Here is a 22,372-nt window from a genome sequence, read left to right on the forward strand (position 1 = left end):
CCCAATCCTGATGAAAGCTGGACCTGGGTTGCTGGGATGCAGCTTTCAGAGGGGGTGTCGGCATAATGAGCTTGCTTCCAGACCATATGTTTGCTCTTCAGCCAGCGTCACTGTGGGGCTGCTTTGGGGGACTCAGCACAGGACGGTGCATCCCCTGACTGGAATACACAGACCATCCCTCGTGGAAAGCAGGCACCTGAGACAGCAACTCTACAGGCCACCTAGAGAAGAGCGTCACCCTCACCTGTGGTCAAACCTGGGGTGGACCACTCCATAGCCTTGTGACCTGGCACTAATTCCTTACCCTTCCTGAAATTCAGTTTTCCTCATCAGTAAACAGGAATAACATGCCCCCTCGCACTGCCTTACTGTCATGTTCAAATGCGATTATCTATGTAAAGCCCCCAGCCCTGGAGCTGGAGGTCAATGAATGCTATTTCCTGTCCTCCTTTCTAAAACAGGTGAGGAAACCTGCAGTGCCTGGAACAGCCATTGTTTGCATTACTAGATGCTGCCTTGTACTGTCTGTCACCTGCTCCAAATGAATGGGGAGGAATAATGATAGGCCTCTTGCAGTTGTATATTACTGTTCTCAGAGTAATATACAAATTCTTCGTCATACTCGTTCCTTAAGGAAAAAAACAAAAACAAAAACCTGGGAGTCTTCCAGGGAAGGCACAATTAACTCCGCTTTGTAGACAGAGATACCAAGGTCCAGCGAGGGCAAGGACCTCATTCAAGGTCACAGAGCCAGGAAGTGGCTGAGTTAAGGTGGGAACCCAGATCAGGGTGCTTTTGTTTGCTTTGGTTTTGTTTTTAAGCTTTGTTATAGAAGGTTTGCCAAGGCCTCACCCTGCTCTCAGGAGTGTATCAGGGTAGACATCCTTCTCAGGAGATGGGGCCAGGGAAGCTGCCAGGCCAGGAGAGGTACTTTCGTACCCAGCAGAGCCCATGCCCCGGATGAACTAATTACCATGCTCCCTCACACTCATACCGAGCCTTTCTTCCAGAGAGACCCTAAAGTGCTTCTGAGCTGCTCGTACATATTTATATGCCTGCGTGCACGATAAAAATAAAACCACTTCACCCACCGCTGAAATGCAGCCACTCGGGGTGTGAAATACGGGGCTTATGGAACAGCGGCGAGGAGCGGCTCTCAAGGAGAGGCGTGTGTCCCTCCTGACATTGCAAGGGGGCAGCCGGAGGGAGGTGGAATTTAATTATGTTGGTGAGTAAGCGCTGGACATGGAAGTAGAAACCAGGAAGACTGTGGGTCCCTGGGCACCTGGGACTCCCTTGGCCTCCCTGGGATGGAGAGCTCGTCCTGCCAGGGAGGATGGTACCAGCTAAAGCAGTGCATGGGCCCCTCAGCATCCATCTGTTTACAGACCCCTGAACCCCACTCCCTGGGAGCTGCCTGCGGGTATGTGGGCTCCAGCCTTCTGCCCTCCAAAACCCAATGTGCCACCAAACACTATTTCTTCCTTTAAAGGAAGGTCCCAGGAGGCATTGATTAGTTAAGACCTCTTGGAGTGAGGACCAGCAACTTTGCTGCTGTCCGGTCAAGGCAGTTGTAGGTAAGAAAGGTGCCATTCTCAGAAGAAGCTGAGTTTCTTTTCTGGCCATGGCAAACTTTCAATGGTTCCTTGACTTTGTTCTGATTTCTGGTGCTGAGCCTTGCTGTACGTTTAGACTTCTGCTCCTGCGCCTGTCCTCTTTTCCCTCCCTCCCTCCTCTCTCCTTCTCTCCCTCTTTCTTTCCTTCCTTTCTTCCTCTCTTCTTTCTTTCCCTTCTTTCTTCCTTCCTCCTTCTCTCCTTCCTTCCTACCTTCCTTCCTTCTTTCTCATTCCTTTCTTCCTTCCTTCCTTCGCTCCTCTCTCCTCTTTCTTTCCCTTCCTTCTTCTTCTTTCCTTCTTTTTTCTTTCTTCTTGCTTCTTTCTTCTCTTCCTTTCTTTCTTTTCCTTCCTTCCTTCTTCCTCCCTTCTTTCCTCTTTCCTGCCTCCTTCTTTCTTCTTCCTCCCTCCTTCTCTCCCTCTTTCCGTTCTTTCCTCTCTTCTTCTTTCTTTCCTCCTCCCTCCGTGTCTTTCTTCTTCCTTCCTTCCTTCTCCTCCCTCCCTCCTTCCTTCTTCCTTCCTCCCTCCCTTCCTTCTTTCCTACCCTCATTCTTTCCCTTTCTCTCTCCCTCTCCAGTCCCTCTCTCCCTTCCTTTCTCCCTCCTTCCTTCCTTTCTTTCCTTCCTTCCTCCGTTCTTTCCTCCCTTCCTTTCTTCCTTCCTCCCTCCTTTCCTCCCTTTTTTATTCCTTTCTTCTTTCTTTCCTTCCTCTCTTCTTTCTTTCCTCCCTCCCTCCCTTTTTTCTTTCTTCCTTCGTTCTTTCCTTCCTTCCTTCCTTACCTCCCTCCCTCCCTCTGTCCTTCCTTCCTTTTCTCCTTCCTTCCTTCCTTTCTCCGTTCTTTCTTCCCTTCCTTTCTTCCTTCCTCCCTTCTTTTCTCCCTCTGTCTTTCCTTCCTTTCTTCTTTATTTCCTTCCTCTCTTTCTTTCCTTCCCCCCTCCCTCCTTCCCTCCCTCCCTTCTTGTTTTCTTGCTTTCTTGCTTTCTTTCTTCCTTTCCTCTCTCCCTCCCTCCCTTCTCCTTTCTTCCCCCCCCCCCCGATGTATTTTGGATATTTGTCACTTCCAAATCTCATGTTGGAATTGATCTTCAGTGTTGGAAGTGGGGCCTAATGGGAGGTGTTTTGTGCCCTCCCTGATACTTCAGTGGTGAGTGAGGTCTACCTCTCTAGGTTACTGTGAGATCTGATTGTTAAGAAGAGCCTGACACCTCCTCCTCTTTCTCTTGCTCCCTCTCTTGCCATGTGACACTCCTGCTCCCCTCTACCTTCTACCATGAGTAAGAGCTTCCTGAGGCCTCACCAGAAGCTGAGCATATGCCAGTGCCATGCTTGTACCGTCCGCAGAACCACGAGCCAAATAAACCTTTCTTTATAAATTACCAGTCTCAGGTGTTCCTTTATAACAACACAAAATGGACTAATACACCTGCCCTGTACTTTGCCCATCTGACCACTATAGTCTTAATCCCCTGGTGCAAGCACAGAGGCTGAAAAAGCCAAGAGAAGGCATCCAATGTACCAATGTAGGCTTCCTGAACTAGTGACAAAGAAAGCTGAGGTCTGGAGCAGGAGCAGAATTTAGCCAGCCTAAAGGATGTGTGTGGGGTGCATGGGACAGGGTAGGGGAGATGGGAGAGAGAGGGGAGCTTGGCTGGCTATCTCAGGCAGAGGGGATAGCATGTAGAAAGGTCTGCAATCAAGAGAGAGAGCTTCATGAACTCTGAGAACTGAACATGTGAACAAAGCTGCAGAAGTGAGCCCAGGATGGAGCTGAAGACCCTTTTAAACCATTCCAGGAATGCTGGCTTTAGTGTGCAGGCTCCGGGGAGCCAGTGAAGGATTTTAAGGGAGGTGTCCTGATCAGCTTGTAACCCTGGGTGTACACGGGTGACCTGGATGTGGATAGTTGAGGGTGGTGCTTTCTACAGAAGATGAGGTCTAAGGAATTGAGCAGATGTCAGATCTGGGGAGGCTCAACTGTCCTTCCTTTATGTGGAGGCCTGAGTGAGGTGAGGACTGGGGATACAGCAGGAGGGAAGGAGCCTGAGAGAGGCATCTGGGAAAGAGAAAGTAAGTGGACCAGGCAGTGGGTACAGCTCTGCTAGCAACGAGATCTGGTGAGCAGAGATAGGCTGTCTGCCCTGAGATGCTGGCGCTCAGATGGTCTTGATTCTGCACCAACACTTGCCAACTGTGTGCTCCTCAGGGCACAAACCATGTCCTTTTGCTTCTGTGTCCCTGGTACCCAGCTCAATGCCTGGGCCAGAGGAGAAGTCCGATAAACATGTGTGTTCTTCAAAGCCCTCAGCGGTAGCAGTGATCCATTAGAACCACTTGTTTAGGGACCCTGGTGTAATGCTGTTAAGGATTGGGGGCCCCTGAGCCCATGCCTCTCAGCTGCCATGCCCCCGGTACCTAGGCACCTTCCCTTGAAGTCATTAAAAGTGTAAACAATGCCTCTGTGTTCCTAGGGCTAGCAGTCCATTAGCACTCCTTTCAGGAAAAGATAGCTTTGAAAGGTTAGTGATTCTCCCTGTGTGACTCCCAATAGCCTTTCATTCCAGGGAAATACCAGTCTGATTCACCAACTGCCTCTTTGTAGGATCATCCTCTTGCCAGGGTCAATGGAGAGCAGGACAGGAGGCTGAACGTGCATGGAAGTCAACACAAGGAAGCCAGGGAGGGGAGACAGCGTTAGGTGACCGGCCGGGTTATGGGATTGCTTCCGTCTTCAATCAGTAGTGGAGAGAGAAAGGAGGAAGAAAAAGAGCACCTTGGTGGAGATGTGAGGGCTTCAAGGATGATGAAGCATCTTCTGGGGCTGAGAAGGAACTGGTCAATGCAGGAGGAACTAATGTCGAGAGTCACCAAATCTCAAACTGGCATGTGCATCTCGTTCATTTGTTCAATGCAGTTTTCATTGTTCCTTTGCTATCCTTCAGCATTCACCGCCCTGTGTGGTCTACAATAACCCTGCCTAACCTCACAGCCTCCTCCCCCTACACCCACTAGTTCCTTGGACTACCTGCTGTCTCCCGGAAGGCATCTCTGCTGCATGCTTTTGTAAGTCATCGCACATGCAGCTCTGCCCCCAAAGTTTTTCTTTCCCTGGCTAACTTGGGCATCCTTCAGAGCTTCAGGTCTCACCTCCTCCAGAAAGCCAGTCTCCCAAGTCCTAGCTCAGTGCCAGGTGCAGAGTAATTGCTTCCATAGTGGCAGAGGAAGGAAGAGATGAAGAGAAGGAAAGCGGAGGTGGATTTGTGCCCAGAAAAGCCATAGGTTGTTAGGGGCCTCGGAAAGCCAGCCCGGCCTTTGCCTCTTACAAATGAAAACTGTGAAGCCCAGAGAAATGAAATCACTTCCCTGTCCTATAAATCAAATGGGGATTTTCTCCAATGTTTCAGGGCCTAGAAACTCAAGAGGGAAAATAGGCTAAGGAAATTGTCAGGCTTCACTGGATGGCGTTTGTAATTAATCAGAGGACTTTTGTAACAAATGCCTCTTCGTTCCCCAACTGAGTGACGAGCCTGGTTAGCTGTACCTTCCTTCTTTGCTCCGAGTTCCTCCAGAACCACGTGAACCAGGCCCGAGATGGGTGGTGTAGAAGATAATAAAATAAGGAACAAAGTGAAATGGGCCCAGACTTCCCAAAGCATGGACTACTACCTGGGGAGGCAAGACACATGGGTGAACCGGTTGAAGAGAGCATTGCTGCGTTATGCAGGAGGGACAAAATGCCCCTCCAAGAGTGCAGGGAGCTGACAATCTTGCTTTGGGTCTCATCTATAGTATTATGGACCCATTGCACAATTGTGGCTAATTAGGGAGTTTAAGTATTTGTGTTTTGTAATAGCCTGCCTCACTGCAAATATAATAAAGCCTAAAGAATTCGTAAAACAGGAAGCTGCTTCGTTTTACAGAATATAGATAGGCCCTTGAACTTGAAAGGTTGTGAAAATCGAACAAATCATGTATTCGATGGCGCCACCTGTTGTCAATGTGTGATATTGCAGCTTGTCAAGGAAAGGAGGAAAGGGGCGGCTCCAAGGGTGACCTCAGAAAATCCCAGCCGCGACTGGACAATTGGAGATGAGAGTCCAGAGCCAGGAATAGACTGACTAACGCTGGAAAATGCTACAGAGGAAAAGCGAATCACAGGTTCTGTTCTCATTGGCTTTTTCCTTTGATTTGGAGTCATGGCCAACACCTGAGTCTCTTGAGATCTTGACCCTGGGAGTCTTTATCCACCCCTCTCCACTTAAGAATGTAGGAAACCAAGGACAAAAAGAAGGAGCCACAGTGTGGGATAATTACAGCATCATATGGCTGCCTTGGCTTTCGATAAAAGTTGTTACACCTAATGTTTATTGGGTGCTTATGTCATTTGAAGCATTGTCTTAATAAATCAGCACAGCTTCATGAGGTTGGTACTCTTATCCCCATTCCCATTTTAACAGATGAGGAAATGCAAACACAGGAAGATTAAATAATTTTCACAAGTTCTTACGGAAGTTCCCTCCTTCCGTTCCTTCCATTCCTCCCTCCCTCCCTCCCTCCCTTCCTTCCTTCCTTCCCTCCTTTCTTCCTTCTTTCCTTCCCTCCTTCCTCCCTTCCTTCCTTTCTTTCTCCCTCCCTCCCTCCTTCTTCTCCCTCTCTTCCCTCCCTCCCTCTTCCCTGTCTTCCTCCCTTCTTTCTTCCTTTCTTCCTTCCCTCCTTCCTTACTCCCTCCCTCCCTACTTCCTTTCCTTTCCCTCCTCCCTCCCTCCCTCCCTCCCTCCCTCCCTCCCTCCCTCCCTTCCTTCCTCTCTTCCAACCATCGTTTTTTTTTTGAGTGCTGAAGCTGGGATTTGAGCCTAGGCAGTCCAACCCTGGAGCCCATGCTTTAAGCCGGTGCACTTGACTACATCTGTTGGCACCTTCTAACTATGACTAATATCTGTTGGTCCAGGTCTCTCACACTTAGCAAATGCAGTGATACAGTAAAAAGTAAAAATCTTGCTGATGCTTTCTAACCTTGGTTCATCTATCCATGCTTCCATCCATGTCCTTATCCACCCAACAATCCTTTCTCTAATCCATCTGTCAACCCACCCACCCACCTACCATTACTCATCTGCCCACTCACCCATCCATCTATCCATTCATCCAATGATTCCCATATCCATCCATACAATCTTTCTCACATCCATCCACCCATCCATTCATCCACCGACCCAGTAATTCTCATAACCAACTTCTTTCCTTGCATTTATCCAACAGTCACTTTCTTGAGCACCTACCACCTGCCAGACACAGTCAATACAGAGATGAATCAGCTGTGGTTCCTACCCTTATGTTGGTCACATTCCCGGAGATCCATAAAACAATGTTATAGGGGCTGACCCTGTGATCAGAAAGGCGAGTTATGTCTGACCCTGAGGGAGGGGAAAGAAAGGCTTCCCAACAGACGTGACTATCAACCTTGGCCTTAATGGATGAGTGGGAATTGTTGGTTGGAGAAGGGGAGATGGCTATCAAGTAGGTAGAACAGGACCAGCAAAGGTAGAGAGGCAACAAAAGCCCCTAGTGTTGGAGGGACAGAGAATGATCCAGAGCATGAGGTGAGTGAGAGCAGGGGAAGGAGGGATAAAACCAGAGGGGGCTTAGGATGCAGGGAAGGGGGCATACTAAAGAGTTTGGGCCTTCGACAATACAGGGTGCTGTAAAAATAGAGAGCAGAGGAGTTGAGGTACAGACATGGTCAGAACCGTGTAGCAAGCTCTCTCCAATGGTAGCAAGGAGGATGAACTGGGGAGGCTGGGTCTGGAAGCAGGTAACAGTTAGAAGAGATCATCTGGATTCAAATGACAGCTTCACCTCTATTGACTCTATGCCCTTAGGCCAGGGCTTGCATTTCTATGTGTCTCAGTATTCTTGTTTATTCCATAGTCTAAACACAGAAACTACCCACAAGATTCTGGAAAGAATTCAACGAATAGTACAAGCAAAGTATAGCACTTGGCACATAGTAAGCACTCAATAAATGGCATCAATTGGCAATGGTTGTTGTTATTATTATTACTATTTCTACTGCTATGACATCGAGAAAGAGATCAGGAGGCTTGTTCAGGGCCAGAGCGGCATTTTTCACCCTGTGATTCACGGACCTCTTGCTCACACGATGTTAATAGGTATTAATGGAAAGAGGGTTCTGAGGCCAAACAAGTGTGGACTTCAACCAAAGAAAACTGGAAAACGAACACGGATAGCCCAAACACAAAAAAACTGCAGGACTTCTCTTAACCTTTCATAGGCTCACGTGAACTATAAACTTCTAAGTGGAGAACAGCTGAGTTTGTAGCATTTCTCGAACATATTTAGTCATGAAACCTTCTTGCAAGAAATGTTTATTACAAACCTGCAAAACAAATGGTCAGTGGGACCCGTTTTGGGGAACAATGGTCCTCCTGGGTCTAGTCCTTTTCTCTGGTCCCATAATGCTGAGGCCCCTTCTCCAGCCCACAGCTCTAAATTCCCAGGCACACCTGCTGACATCTTCCACCAGGAATATGTGATGGAACTTGAGAGCCCAGGTGGGGCCGAGGTTCATTAAGGACGGAGTATTGGACTTCATTCCAAGTGGCTGACTCCATATCAATTTGGGTCACTAGTGTTAAGGTGTCACTTTCAGTTGCATTTAATTTAAACAAACAATAAAAAGCTCTGTCCTGACTGCGATGGAAGGTGGTAGAGGTTTAATTCCCAGCACAGAGAGGCAGAGTGCAGGATAGGAAAGCCGGAGGCCTGCAGGACTCAGTGGGTTGATGAGAGAGGGAGAGAGGAGGATACAGAGGGAGAGAAATGTGGACCTCTGGAGCAGGGCCTGTCTGGGGAAGCCCACACTAGATCCTTGTCCCCAGAATCCAGTATCCTCTACCCTGGCCAACTTGGGTAATTCTTTTCACTTCTCTGAGACTCAGTTTCCTTATCTGTAAACTAGACATAAAGGAAGTTGGCACAGAGGCCTTATAGGAGGATTAAATGAGATAAGAGAGGTGGAACACACTGGATTCATGAGTTTTTATATCCAAATACTGGCTTCCAAGATGTGTGCCTGTGTATATGTGTGTGGACACGTGTGTGTGTGTTCCTGTATATGTGTGTGGACATGTGTGTGTGTTCCTGCATGTGTGTGTGTACACGTGTGTGTGTTCCTGTATGTGTGTGTGGACATGTGTGTGTGTGTTCCTGTGTGTGAGGACACGTGTGTGTGTTCCTGTATGTGTGTGTGTTCCTGTATGTGTGTGGACGTGTGTGTTCCTGTATGTGTGTGGACATGTGTGTGTGTTCCTGTATGTGTGTGTGTTCCTGCATGTGTGTAGACACATGTACGTGTTCCTTTATGTGTGTGTGTTCCTGTATGTGTGTGTTCCTGTTCGTGTGTGTGGACATGTGTGTGTGTGTTCCTGTATGTGTGTGTGGACACGTGTGTGTGTTCCTGCATGTGTGTGTTCCTGTGTGTGGACACGTGTGTGTGTTCCTGTATGTGTGTGTGGACACGTGTGTGTGCACGCTTGTGTGTGTGGACACATGTCTGTGTGCCTGGGTATGTGCGGAATTTGTGTGTGTGTGGACATGTGCGTGTGTGTGTGGGCATTTGTGTGTGTTCCTGTATGGGTGTGTCGACACGTGTTTGTGTGTGTACACATGTGTGCCTGTGTGTATGGACATTTGTGTGTGTGTGCCTGTGTGTAGGCATTTGTGGGTATGTGTGTGTACCTGTGTATGTGTGTATGCTTGTGTGTGCCTGTCTTTGTGTGTGTACACGTGTGTGTGCCTGTGTTTGTGTGTGGACACTTATCATATGTGTGCCTGTATGTGTGTACACTTGTGTGTGTCTGTGTACATTTGTGTGTGTTCCTCTGTGTGTGTGTACACTTGTATGTGTGTGCCTGTGTGTTTGTGGTGTACTGTGTCTAGGTAAGGTGTTTGAGAACTCTGGTTCTGGAGCTCTTTCTGGGTTCGAATCTGGTCCTATTCCCTAGCTGTATTGTACTGAGAAAGTTGCTTAACTTCCCCGAGCCTCAGCTTTCCTATCTGTAAGACAGGACTAATGATGGGACCTACTTCATACATTATTGCGCGGTGTCAATGAATTTACATACATTAAATACTTTCATAGCACCCCGCACAGAGAGTCACTTTCGTAAGTACTTAAGAGTCTTATTATTGAACCTCACTGGGTGTCCTGCTGCAAACCATCAGAGCCCATGCCCTTGGGAGCCAGGTTTGGGGAGGCAGTCATGTGCTGCATCCCTCCCCTTCCCCGGCAGGGAGGGCGGGGACTAGAGGTCACAGAGGGCCTTTGACCTCTGGGGCTATTCCCTGGGGTCCACAGAGGAGAAATTTGCTTTGTGCTGTAGCGCCCTCTGTTGGGAGAGCCTAGTTCAGCACTATGGACAGAGGGAGGCCGGGGGCAAACAGGCAAGGACTCAGGCTCAGCCAGTGTCCAAGGAAGAGGCCTGCCCTGCCGTGACTCATGGGTCTGAGTGCCAGGACTGCAAAGTGGAGGCCCTGCCAATCTATTAGGAGACAGGAGCCAAGGGACGTTAAGCAAATTAAAAGCCCCAGGGCTGTCCCGGATGACCTTTTCCTTTGGCTAAGTCACCCCACCCTGAGCCCTCTGCTAACTGTGCTTCTCAGTGCTCCAGAGATGTCTTTCTCTGGGACAAAAGAAGGGCTTCAAAGCTGTATCTTATGAAACGGGAGCTGGAGGAGTGGGCTTCCCCGGAGAGGCTTATGAAGGCAGCCGTATTGCTACTCTTGTTACCATATGGCCATAGACAAGCACACCACAGCCAGGCCCCTTTGGGCAAAACCAATCGTGCACCTGAGCAGACACCTCCTCTCTGATGGGCCCAGTCAGAACATGTGATCCTGGCGCTCCGAGGAGGTTCACTGCCACAGGACACCTACCAAGTCCCAGGCTTGTGCAAGGAGCTGAGGAACAGAGTGGATAAGACGGAATGACCTACCCTCATTCATTCACTCATTCATTCATGCATCCACCCAACTGGTATTTGTTGAGGATCCACCATGTGCCAGGCACTGGTTAGGCATAATCATAATTATAATACAGGGTGATGTTAAAGAGAGTTGGAGTGATTCAGAAGTCCTGGGGCTGAAGGAGATCTCCAACACACCATCCCCAATCCTTGGTCCTAGAAAGCAACCCTCCCTTGGCTATTAGGCCTGTTTTCCTCCTCACTAGCGTATTCTCAGATGTCATTCTCTAGCTCCTTCTGTTGGCTCTCCTTTCTAGCTGGTGTGAACCATGGCTGGGAAGAAACATCACTAAGGGGCCCTGGAATCCCACCTGCTCCCTGGCCCTCATCTCCAAGGGCTGGGCTGCAGGGAGTGCAGCCAGGAAGCCTCACCAATTCAGGGTTCACCTGAGGAACTGATGTTGTCCACCTGCCTGGCTGCACGCTGATTTGCAGCTGGGGCCGGGGAGCAGGAACGCCCATACAGCGATGCTTGGCATTTCCCTACACAACTCAGACCAGCACAAGGGACCCCCCCCAGCTTGATACTGTTCCCCAACCAGGGAGCCCCTTCCACAGAGGGCTTAGAACCTGGGATGGACTTTTGGCTTTGTTGACTTTTTCTTGGGTCAGAGTGGGGAGGGGAGGGCTGGGTAGGAGGCAGTTAGGGACTATGCCCTGCAGCCTGAGAAGAAGGTGAAGGGGAGAGGTGACCTCAAGCTGACCCTCAGCAGCCTGGAGAAGGGGAGATCTGGGTGGATGCACGTGAGAGGGAGCAAAGAACAGCAGCCCACGGGAGAAGAAAGGACCTAAGACTCCAAGTGTTCAAGCCATATGCAGTCCAATCAACCTGGCAACCAATTAGTCTGATTCAAAAAAAAAAAAAAAAAAAAAAAAAAAAAAAAAAAAAAAAAAAAAACCCACGTAGGGACAAACTGTAATCAAACACCTATTTATAAGGGTTTATTATGATCATTGTTATTATTTTACTGAGAGGATCATTCTAAAGCCTGTCAGGTGAACGTATGCTTTCAGACCTTCATAAATGCAAATCGCTGCTTCTGGGGCGGGTGAGCAAGCTGAGCCACAGGGCTGCCTTGGGAGGCCATGGGATAAGGTTCCAGAGGACAGGTGGAGGGAGCAGTTTGCTTTCAGGGACATCTCTGCACAAAGCTCACTGAGAGGCAGCCCAGCAACCACCCATTGCCCACCCCACTTCCTACACTCCTCTCAGAGGGCTGCTGGAGATGGAACTGGCTATGTACCCACTGCCCATGTAGATTAACAATGCAACAGCCTGACTCAGAAATCTGCCAGAGCTAGGGAAGCTGGAGATTCTCCATAGAAGGCCTGGGTAAAGGGCCCCACCTGAGTTCTGAGCCACTTTTGCCCCTGGCTTTTCTGGCCCTTGCCAATCTCTTGCCAATCTCACCCTACCAACGGTGAAATTCTATCTCCTGAACTTCCTCATCTAACCACATTCCCAGCCCACCCCAAGGGCTAGAGTACCCCTCCCCTTCATCCTCACAGGAGGCCTCAAGGTCCACCGCCAGGGCTGAGGCTCAATGGTGTGCACGTGTGTGTGCGCGTGTGTGTTGGTGGGAGAGTAATGGTAACATACAAGTCCCAAACCCGTTCTTCTCAGGCCTGGGGAAAAAAGGTGTCAGGTCTGGCAAAAAGGTGGAAACTTGGTCTGTGCCAGGAGGAAGCAAACAGTTCCTCACCCATTCCTGGCTGGATCTCAGCATGTGGAAAAAAGAGAGAACACACCCCATTTCCGTGAGTCCCTGGGGGAAGGAGCAGCCGTAATTGGGGAAGTTTCAGAACACGGAAACCCCTTAATCTTGCCCAATGAGGGCATTCATCGTTGGCAAGGCCAGAACTCCAGAGCCACACCCTGCCTGCCCTGCTCCCAGGATGGCATCTTTCCCTCTTGGGAGGGAGGTTGCCTCCTTTCATCAGACTGGGTAGTGGGGAGGGCGATGGTAATCCCGGGGATGCAGGGGTGCTAGGGGAAGGGGGATCCGACGGAGCATAGCCTCCAGGGCAGGGTGCTGGGTCACCTGGGTAAGGGTTAAGAAGGTGGAGGCAGCAAGCCAGTTTTGAGCGAGGGGATAGGAGAGGTTAGGAAGGGGTGAGCTCTCCTCCTCCCTGCAATAAATCGGCTTAGCGGACGAGAGCCGAACAGCCCAGAAAGGATTAAAGAAAAGTCTGTATAATACGCGGAGAGCGCGGCGAGGGGAGGGCGAGGAGGGCGGGGGGCGGGGAGAGGGGGAGGGACGGAGGGAGGGCGCGGGGAGCGGGGTGCTCTCGCCGCTGGGAGAGGCGAGCGCGAGGCAGAGAGAGCGCGATTCGGCTCCAAACTCCGGCGCTGCAGCCGATCCGACTCCGGGCCGCGGTGGGCACCGCGCGCAGCCGGGGAGCCGAGAACCGCGGCTCGCCCCGAGGACGCCCAGAGCTCGAGGGTTGCTGCGCCTCGCAGAGCCGGAGCCGAGTCGAGCCGGGCGCCTAGGCGGCCCGGCCGCGGCGGCATGGGGGCGCCCCCGCGGCGCTCCGCGCTGCCTGCCACAGCCTCGGCCAGCGGCCGGAGGCAGGAGCGCGTCTGAGCCCATGGCGAGGGGACCCGCCGCCACCGCCGCCACCGCCGCCGCCCCGCCACCGCAGCCAGCTCCCGGGCACCATGCGAGCCGCCCCGAGCCTCCGCCGCTGCGTCTGCCTGCTGCTCGCCGCGATCCTGGACCTGGCTTGCGGTGAGTGCGCGGGCGCCTGGCGGGTGCCGGGCGGGGAACGCGCGCGGGGATGGGGCACCAGGGGAGAGTGCGGGCCGGGGTCGCTCCGAGAGGCTCGGGCTACGAGCACCGGTCCTGCCTGGGGTCTGTGGAACTGGTTGGCTTGATGAGGGAGGGAGGACGCCTCTGGGGAGAGCGCTCATGGGTTTGTGCCAGGGTGTGTGTGTGTGTGTGTGTGTTGTGTACAATCGTGTGTCTTTGTTGTGTCTCTGGGTGAGGGTGTCCGGGAAGGAGCTGTGTGGGGAGAAGGTGCGGGAGTGTATTTAGAGATGCAAGTGTGTGTGCGCCTGTGTGTGTGATGGTGTGGGGTCTGTGTGTGAGTGAGCGAGTGTCTGGAGGGGTGTTAGTGTCTGTGTCAGTTACATGGAGAAGGTGTATGTGTGAGAGTGTGAGAGAATGTTGGGGGGGTGTGAACATGTGCCAGCTTCCCGGTGAGGGTGTGAAGTGTGTGAGCTTGTGTCATTGTGGGTGTGAGGTGTTAGGGGGTGGGTATGTGAGGTTTGGCGTTTCACGCGTGTCCCGAGTGTGCAGGTCTCTAGGGGTGTACGACAGCGGATTACTATTTCTGTGTGCACAGGAGACGGGACTGTGACACTCGGGCAGGAGTGTGCTTATCTGGGATAGGTGGGGGTGAAGGTGCCTGGGGGTCGTGTGCTTCATGGGGCTGGGAGTGTGTGTATGCGTGCCATGGAGCGTGTGGTTCTTGTGTGCAGGAAGGTATGGACGCGTCCGGGACTGGGGAGTTGTGAGCAGCTCAGTGTGTGTGTGTGTATGTGTATGTGTCCCGTGTGGACTTGCTCCCGGGTTAGGCTAAGCCAGCTGGAAGGAGGTTGAAGCTAAGCCGGTATTCCGGAGCCAGCGAGAGGTGGCTCCGCAGGCCCAGGGTCCGCGGTTCGCGGCCGGCCTCCCGCCCAGCGCCGCCGCGTAGCGGGTCTTAAATGGTGACGGAGCCGAAACCTTTTCGCGCAGTGAGCGGAGAGCCAACGCGAGGCTAAAAGCCAGGCGGGAGGGAGGCGGGACCAGCGAAGAGCCGCGGGCACCGAGACTAGAGGGTCCGCGTCGGGGATCCTCCTCCGAGCCTGGTGCCAACCTCAGCCTGGCTGGAGTCAGAGCCTGGCTCCGCCTCGGAGTGGGAGGGGGACGCGAGGTGCCAAAAAGTCGTCTTTATGATCAATAAGGTCTCGACCCCGAGCCCCACTGGGTGATAGAGACGGGCATCACCTCTGTCCTATGCCATAGCCTTGTCCCAGCAGGAGGTGCCTGCCTAGGCTCCGAGAGTGCCTGCGAGGAAGGGGTGCCCCCTTAAAAATTACCCCCAACTCCTTCTACCCCGAAGTCCTTGGTGAGTGCTGGGTCTGCTGATGGGAGAAGCTGCAGAATTTAAGCCTAGAAGGTAGTCCTGACAGCGAGGGGGGAGGGGTTGGTGTAACCCAGAAGGAATGCAAACCCTGTACTTTGTTCCCCTATCCTTGGAACAAGAGACTTTCCAAAGTGGATCAAAATCTCCCCCCTCAACTTTGGGTTGAGGGCTCCTGGCTTCGGATGCCTCTAGAGGGAAAGGTTATATGGGAGAGGTTCCGGTTCCAGCGCCGCCAAGAGGGCACTGGGGTTTGTTGAAAGGCACTGGAGCCCTCACCTGGACATTGCAGGGAGCGGGGGGTTGAAGGTTGGGGACCGAAGGTAAGCACCCCTTTCCCTGGGAATGCGCAGATCACAGAGACGAGGCAGGGCGGTGGAGAGGACTGATGGGAAGGGCTTGGTGGGAAACCCTGGCTCCGTCAGGACCCCACCCTGCGAGCTCTCCCTGGAACCCGGGAGCAGCGTTCTTCTGGCTGCCGGGCTGCGGAGAGCTGACCCGGCATCCTGGCGCCTCCGATCCCTTTGCCCGCCTCTGCGGGCTGCGGGAGGCGGGGGTTGGCCTGGCTGAGGGTGAGCGCATCTGGGCCGGGGGAGCCAGCGAGGCCTCCGAGCTCAGCTGCGCAGGATGAAGGAAGAGCGCAGATCCGGATCGCGAATGGGAAACTTTGCGCCTCTGGGGTGTAGAGGGAGGTCCGAGGCCGCCGGGAGCCCTCTCTTCTCCGCAGAGGAGAGCACAAGAGGGTGGGTCCCTCTTTCCTCCTTCCAAGTCTGTGCCCAGAATGGGGGGCGGGGTGCGAGAAGAGTCCGTGAGAGACGCAAGAGGCGGGCCGTGCCGGAGGAGGGCGCCCTTCCTGGGGGTGGCCCAGAGAGGTGCACCTGGCAGCGGCTTTGCAGGGCCACGTGCCTCGGAGGGCAGGGAGAGGAGCAACCTGGGCCGGCCTTTATGAACGTACTGGCGGTCACTGCTCGGGGAGGGACACGGCCAGAGCGCCCTCGCCGGTTCTGCCCCATTCGCGTGGCAGAGCAAGGGTGCCCGACGCTAGAGAGTCGGGTCTGGCAGGAGGAAGGAGGCCGCTGCCCCTCGCACTGGCTGGGCCGGAAGTCCTTGCCCTGGCTCCCCACTTCCCAGAATCAGACCCTCCAGAGGAGAATCCCACATTTCTCGGGACTCCCGGGAGTGTTCTGGGGCGTTTTCAGCTCCTCCAGCCCCCGTGAACTGTGCCTGGGCACTTCTGGGAAGTCCTGCACTGGAGCCTGTGTAGTGGCGCCGGGCTGGGGGTGGAGGAGTGGTCCTCAGCCGCTGTTCAGCCCTGGGAAACGCTCCGCTGACAGCAGGGTGGGGGCGGCCCCAGTTAGGGGTAGCCCACGGCCCCAGCCGGGGGTCTCCGGGATTGCGCGGGCGGAGGTGGGCGGCCCCGCCGGTTCTCTGGTTCTCTGTCTCCGCAGCCGCGTGTCAGCAGGTGGGTGGGATGGAAGGGCTGTCTCCGCTGGGCCGTCGCAACCGCAGCGCCGAGACTGCGGGGGCTGTGAGCGCGCGAGCGGGTGTGACGACTTTATATATTTATCTTCCCTTCACACGCCCCCTTCCCGCCGGGCGGGGACTCTGGCGCGGTAGGGTTTCTTCTCCAGCCCCAACCGGGGGAGTTAAGGGTCCTAATCCCTTGCAGGCTGCCCCGCCCATGCCCCTCCAGCGGGGCCCCGCCCCTAGCCATAAACTCCACCCCTCTTCCACCCACCAACCACCCTGCAAATGGGAGTTTTTCATTTTCGTGTTTTAAGTGCAGAGAGTATTCGAGCTGGAGCGACCTCGGAGATCACTCACTTCGGTGGTTTTGAAACTTCTGTATTTTTCTTTTTCTTTAAAGTAAGAGAACCCGTTTGGAGGAAACATTATCACCCTCCTAAATTCCCCATACCTTGAGCAAGATGATAGGTCCGAAAGCAGAGCTGCCCTAGTGGATGCTGGGATGAGGCCCACATCGAGCGCTTCTTCCACACAAGTCTTTCACAGCCTTAGACTGCTCCCTTCCTCCGCAGCTAATATCGTAGCTGGGGTTTTGTTTTTTCAGTAGCCCCGATTATATGGATCAGCTGCGATGTGTCTAGCAGGATGCTGGCTGCTGCTTCGCAGTCCTCATTCATGCTGCAAGATGGATTTAAGACCCTCTTTTCACAGACTAGGAAACTGAAGTTCAGAGGTTTAAGACTTGTTAAGGAGAGAAGTGCAGGCTCCTTCCCGCTCCCTCCTAGTTCTGCCCCGGGCTCATCTTTCCTCCAAATCTTCCCTCTCTCTGGCCACAAAGACTCCCTTGGGCAGGGCATGTGAGCAAAGAAGGACCCAGGTCATCTGAGTGATGCCTCAGATTTGCCTGGCTACTCTGATATTTCAGAGCGTTAGTCACACACTTACTTGAACTTCACTACACTCTCCCAAGATGGGCAGAGAAGGGAATAGGGGAAGGAGGTGGAGGAGTTTAGGGGACTTGCTTAGGTGCCTGGTTTATAGCAGTGTGTGACTTCAAAGGCAGAGACCAACAAAAAGGAGGCTGGTTAGTTCTATTAACTGGGTTTCCTGGGATCTGCAGAGGTATTTAACCTGGGCAGTTGACAGCCTGGCTTACCACCTTGCCCACCTCTGCTACAGCCCCAGGCCACCAGGAATTCATGTATTCATGCACCCAACAAATGCTTATTGTACACCATGTGGCAGACACGGTGCTGAGCATTGGGAAAGTGGCTCTGAGCTTGGTAGAGGAGTCCCCTGCCTCTATGGTGTTTAAGGTCAGTGGTAAATTGATGCTTCATTTAGAGGGAGGAAGGGGCTATTATCTCTCTCTGGCCCTAACCGAGCCAGGCATCATGCTATGTGGTTTACCATTCTTGTCTCAATCATTCTTGTCTCATAGAATCCTTACAAGCACCCTGAGAAATAAAATAAGGCCCATTTTGTAGATGAGGAAACTGAGGCTCAGAGAGGCTAGGTAACTTTGCCGAGGCTACCGAGTCGTTAAATGGCAAGCAGGAATTCAGATACAGGGCTGTCTGACTCCCTGACCTGTGCTTCCTCCCTCCATGCTCTGCTATCTCCTGGTGATAATTTCCTGAGCCCCGGCCACATGGATGTGTCCAGTCTCCTGTCTGGATGCCTGACTCCTTCCCAAACCCACACTGAAATAGAATCATCCAGGGTGTTCATCTGCACAGATGGGAGAGGGAGTGTTCCTGAAAGCTATTGCCATCACCAAGAGAATGAATAGGCATCTGCTGTGGGCAGGGCACATCTGCAAAGAGCAAGGCCTATGAGTGTGATCCCCATCCCGGGACACCGAGAGGCTGGGCATGTTTCCGAAGAGATGAATGACAATCTGTTTTGTCCATCCTCCCTCTCTACCTCCTTTCCTCCCCCATCCACTCCTGTTCCCTTCCCCTCTTTTTTCTTTTCTTCTTCTTTTTTCTTTTTTAAATAAAAGGAGGTTCAGGATCTTTTGTATGTGGAGGAACTGGGAGTTTCAAAACCAGGTCTGAAGCAATCTGGAGACAGCTGCTTTTTCATCACTAGAAAGGGAGTACAGCAGCCCTTACTACCTGTAGGAGGGTGCAAAGCTGTTCATTTCGAATGATAAATGTCAGCGGTGGTAAAACACATGACATCACTTCCTAGGAGGTGTCCTTCTTTAGGATGAAATTCCAAGGAAGATTGGGGTGGTGAGATCCTTTATGCTTTCAGTGAGCTCCAGGAGTGGAGGGGGCCCACGTTCACTAAGACCCCTGGCCAAGATTCCATGGACAGAGCAAATAAAGGTAGTGTGTATGGGGCTGGAGGTATAGGCCCTCTTCAGCCACCTCTGCAGCCCAAAACAGCAGGAGAGACAGGTCGTGGGCATGGGCAGGGGGTGGATTGGGGGTGGGGTCTTTCTGAGACTCAGATTTCAATCCCCTCCCAGGAAAGGAACTTGGTGTTTGTCTTGTCCACCAGTCTTTATTACATCTCCTGGCCACGTACTAGATTTGCTCTGGGAAATCACCCCCACCCACCCCCACCCCCCAAACACAAATTGCATGACATCTTGGTGAGTGAGACTACTGGGTAAGGCATCCCCAAGGTGGGCCCTGGAATCTGAATATTGAGCAGAGTGTCACAAAGACTGAGAATCACTAGAATGTCCCCCTTGCCATTGGGACCCCCAGGAAACCATCCTTTGTTGGTTTCCTGAGACTGATAATGATGGGACCTACCTCCCAGGGTGCTGAGAGGGTGGAATCAGGCATTACAAGCAGAGCTCTTGGTTAGTCCCATGGGCTCTGATGCTTGTTACTAGTGTTAACCATGGTAATGATGAGTACCTGCTGAAGCAGCCCCAGTCCTTGTGGTCCTCGACTTTTCCACAGTGTTCTCATTGGTTACTTTTTTTTTGGCTTGAGTGTCCAGTGTTAATTTCTGCTGCTTGCAAGGAAAGGATCACATGTGATAACCTCCCTGGGTGTGATGACTGGTGCCAGCCTTGGAGGTGCCAGTCAGTGCACTATTGGTAATGCACAGAGGATGGTTCATGGCTCTCTGGCTGGGGATGACCAATCCTCTGTCTTTCCCTGGAGTCTTGAGGCCCACTGAGCACAGTCTGAGACACAAGCTGTTCCCTGCTAGTAAAATGTACAGATGGAGCCAGTCTTATTGTGAACTTCCAATCCCCTGACCCACTAGACCGACCCTGCTCCACGCAGGCAGGGACCCCATCTGGTTCTGCTCACTGTTGAGTCTTCTCCACAAAACACATAGCAGGTGATCAGTCAGGTTGTTTGTTTGGGTGATTAGGCTACCTCTGGCCTTTCGACATGTGCATCCTGGTTTTGAAGAGGGCTGAGCATGTGGCTTTTTATTTCTATGGAAAATTGTGTGAAAAGGCTTATAACGTGTGGCATTGAGGCTGGACTTGCAGGTGGACTTCCTGGCAGCAAAGATGTTCTGATCCTGGAACTACATTCTTTCTTTCTGAAGTTTTCAGATAATCAAAGTAGCAGAGGCCCTGACTAGACATCTTAACTCTCTACCTGCTGGCTTCCACACCCATTATTCCATTTAGATCTCACATCAGACATGGAGACAGCTAGTCTTGTACCTGTTGAACAGATGAGGGAAAATGAAGCTCGGGAAGATGAAAGGATGGCAGTAGGCAGTGGCTGGACTGGAACCCAGATTCTGTGGCTGCAAGCTCAGCCTTCCTCCCATCCTCAACCTATTGCTGGGCTTCATTCAGCCCACAGGGGTCTGGCATGAGACAGGTGAGTTTCCCATGTGCTTACAGGCCAGTAAGCTTTGACCTGAAGTGTGCACTGTGAGCTGCGTGCTGCTGTAGCCACTTTGCTGATGTGACTTCCTCCATCCTCCACTGCTGTCCAGGTGGGTGTTATATCCCCAGTCCACAGGTGAGGACACTGACATGCCCATGGTCACACAGTTTGAGACCAGAACTCACTGTCTCCCCTGTCCCTACAGTCTTGTCCTGCTCAGAGATTTCTGGCCTTAGCTTCTCCATCCTTTGCCTCCTCCCCCACTTCCGCCCTTTCTTGGCTCAGAGAGCAGACATCTGCCCTCAGCTAGCACAGCCCCTGGCTCCCTATAAGGCTTTCTCCAAGTCTCTGCTCACCCACATCCTCCCTCCACAGCCCCCCACCACACACACACACAGACTCAGGTGTGCCCTAAGCATGTTTGCAGCAGCACTTTGGGCAACACTTTGAAAGCAGCCCTCCTCTGGGGCTGGAGATAGTTGAGGGTAGTCTCCTTCCTGAACAGAACTCTTGAGGGTGAGCATCCCTGCACCCCCGGCCCTGGCACCCGGCCTGGCTCTGAGCACATAGATCCTGAAGATGTGTTTGTGTTTGTTGAATGAATGAATGCTGTCTCCCCTGAGCCTGAGGTTTGGTTCAAACACCAGACCCAGGCTTGTTTCCTGGCCCTACTCAGTTGCCTCTGGAAGTACTTTCTGGTGTGAGAATGTGTCCATTGTCCTTCTCCATTCCATGGACCACTGTGGCATCACAGCTGGCATCTGGAGGAGGGGCCAACATTGCAAGGTGGTGGGAAGACCAAGGGGGCTTTATGTCGCTTCTATGTTCTCCTTGGAGAGGGGACTGTCCTAGATGGCCGATGGTAGGGGGATTTGGGAAGGTAAAGAAAGAAGGAAGGAGGGAGAGAAGGAAGGAAGAAAGATGAGAAAGACGGGAGGGAGGGAGGGGGGAAGAAAGGAAGGAAAGAAGGAAAGAAGGAAGGGACGGAGGGAGGGAAGGAGGGAGGGAGGAGGGAGCATTCACTGAGCAGCTACTATGTGCCAAACCCTGTGCCAGACATGTTCACGCATAACATCATACTCAACTATCCCAGAAATGCCCATTTGGAAGATAATATTCTCCACCTTTACAGATGAGGTAAAGAGGCTTGGAAAGATTGTGTGACTTGCCTGAGTGAGGGGCAGAGCCAGATTCACACCCAGGCACTGATTTGCACATCTCTTCCCAACTCTGAATTTTTCCCGTTGGTAGCTTGAAATGGACCATTACTGGAGTATTCACACAATGAAAATCGGCAAACTATACTGGGGCCTCCCTCACCCCAGAACTGGTTGTTATACATTTGCCAGCACACCCCTAGGTATGCCCATCCTTCCTAATCCCTGTCTCTGTGGGGGCAGCCACCTGGGGTTAATGCGCTTTCGTTTCCACCTGCACTGGGCTCATGTTGTCGACCACTTCCTAACAAAGTATCCTTGGGCAAGACACTCGCTGTCTGAGTCATAGTTTCCCTGTCTTTTAAAAATAGATGGTAAGTGAGAGAGAGTAATAGCACATGAAAGCTTTTGACATGAAACTGGCCTGTCCCTTCCTCCTGATGGGACCAGCAGGCCGTGGAGACTCCAAGATGAGAGTGGGGTCACTGTTTCTTCTCCCTCTGCTGGAGCTGCTTTGGCCGAGAAGTCCATGATTCAGTCACTTCCATTAATTAAGCAGCTGCCCCAGGCCTGATTCTGGACTGACAGAGACATCTCGGGAAGTTTCAGGTTGTGGGCAATCCCACATTCACTGGGAACAATAAAAAATCACGTGTAATCAAATGGCCAATATAGGGCTTGAACCAAGCTTATGTCTTTGGGGATTAAAGGCAGTGGCGCAGGAAGGCTCTGAAGGATTGAAACAATCTTGACAGGTCAGGAGAGGGTTCCAGGCAGAAGAAACAGCACATGCAAAAGGCTGGGAGGAGAAGAGGGAATGCCATGTGGGCAGGTGAGGGTTGGAGCCATGAGGCATGTGGCCTTGCTTAAGCGCAGGTCCTGGTTGAGGAGCTGGGGAGGGGGTTGGAGGAGCTGGCAGAGAGATGTGCCTGCTAGGGAAGTGGTTAGATTTGAGCCCATGGGGTGAGGGGAACAGTTTAAAAGAGTGGAGTGGCATTCCCAGAGCAGGGCTCTAGGAAGATTAATTTGGCTTTTCTGGGCCACCTGAAGCTGGAAGCTCTTTCGAACCTCCACTGGGTTATAAATGGTTGCTCTGAGCTGCCCAAAGAGACAACGGACTCCACAAAGAAATGCCATCATTTGGA

General features: G+C 52.3%; 2 protein-coding genes across 2 annotated transcripts in view; both read left to right on the top strand.

Annotated features, from left to right (window-relative positions):
- Nucleotides 1–12,929: 12,929 nt before the first annotated feature.
- The window catches only part of IGSF21 (immunoglobin superfamily member 21), a 269,151-nt gene continuing 259,708 nt past the window's right edge, over nt 12,930–22,372 (top strand). Inside the window, exon 1 of the mRNA XM_030912584.1 lies at nt 12,930–13,383. Coding sequence (XP_030768444.1) covers nt 13,314–13,383 — 70 coding nt within the window. The 5' untranslated portion in view covers nt 12,930–13,313. The remainder of the gene's footprint in view (nt 13,384–22,372) is intronic.
- Nucleotides 14,597–21,045, top strand: LOC104679844. Its single transcript, XM_010385572.2, has one exon. The coding sequence runs from the start codon at nt 15,407–15,409 to the stop codon at nt 16,394–16,396; it is 990 nt and encodes a 329-aa protein (XP_010383874.2). The 5' UTR covers nt 14,597–15,406; the 3' UTR covers nt 16,397–21,045.

This window comes from Rhinopithecus roxellana, chromosome 12 (assembly GCF_007565055.1).
Source record: "Rhinopithecus roxellana isolate Shanxi Qingling chromosome 12, ASM756505v1, whole genome shotgun sequence".
NCBI lineage: Eukaryota > Metazoa > Chordata > Mammalia > Primates > Cercopithecidae > Rhinopithecus > Rhinopithecus roxellana.

Coding starts and splice junctions, on each gene's coding strand:
- LOC104679844 (XM_010385572.2), top strand. CDS start 15,407: ATGAAGGAAGAGCGCAGATCCGGATCGCGAATGGGAAACTTTGCGCCT.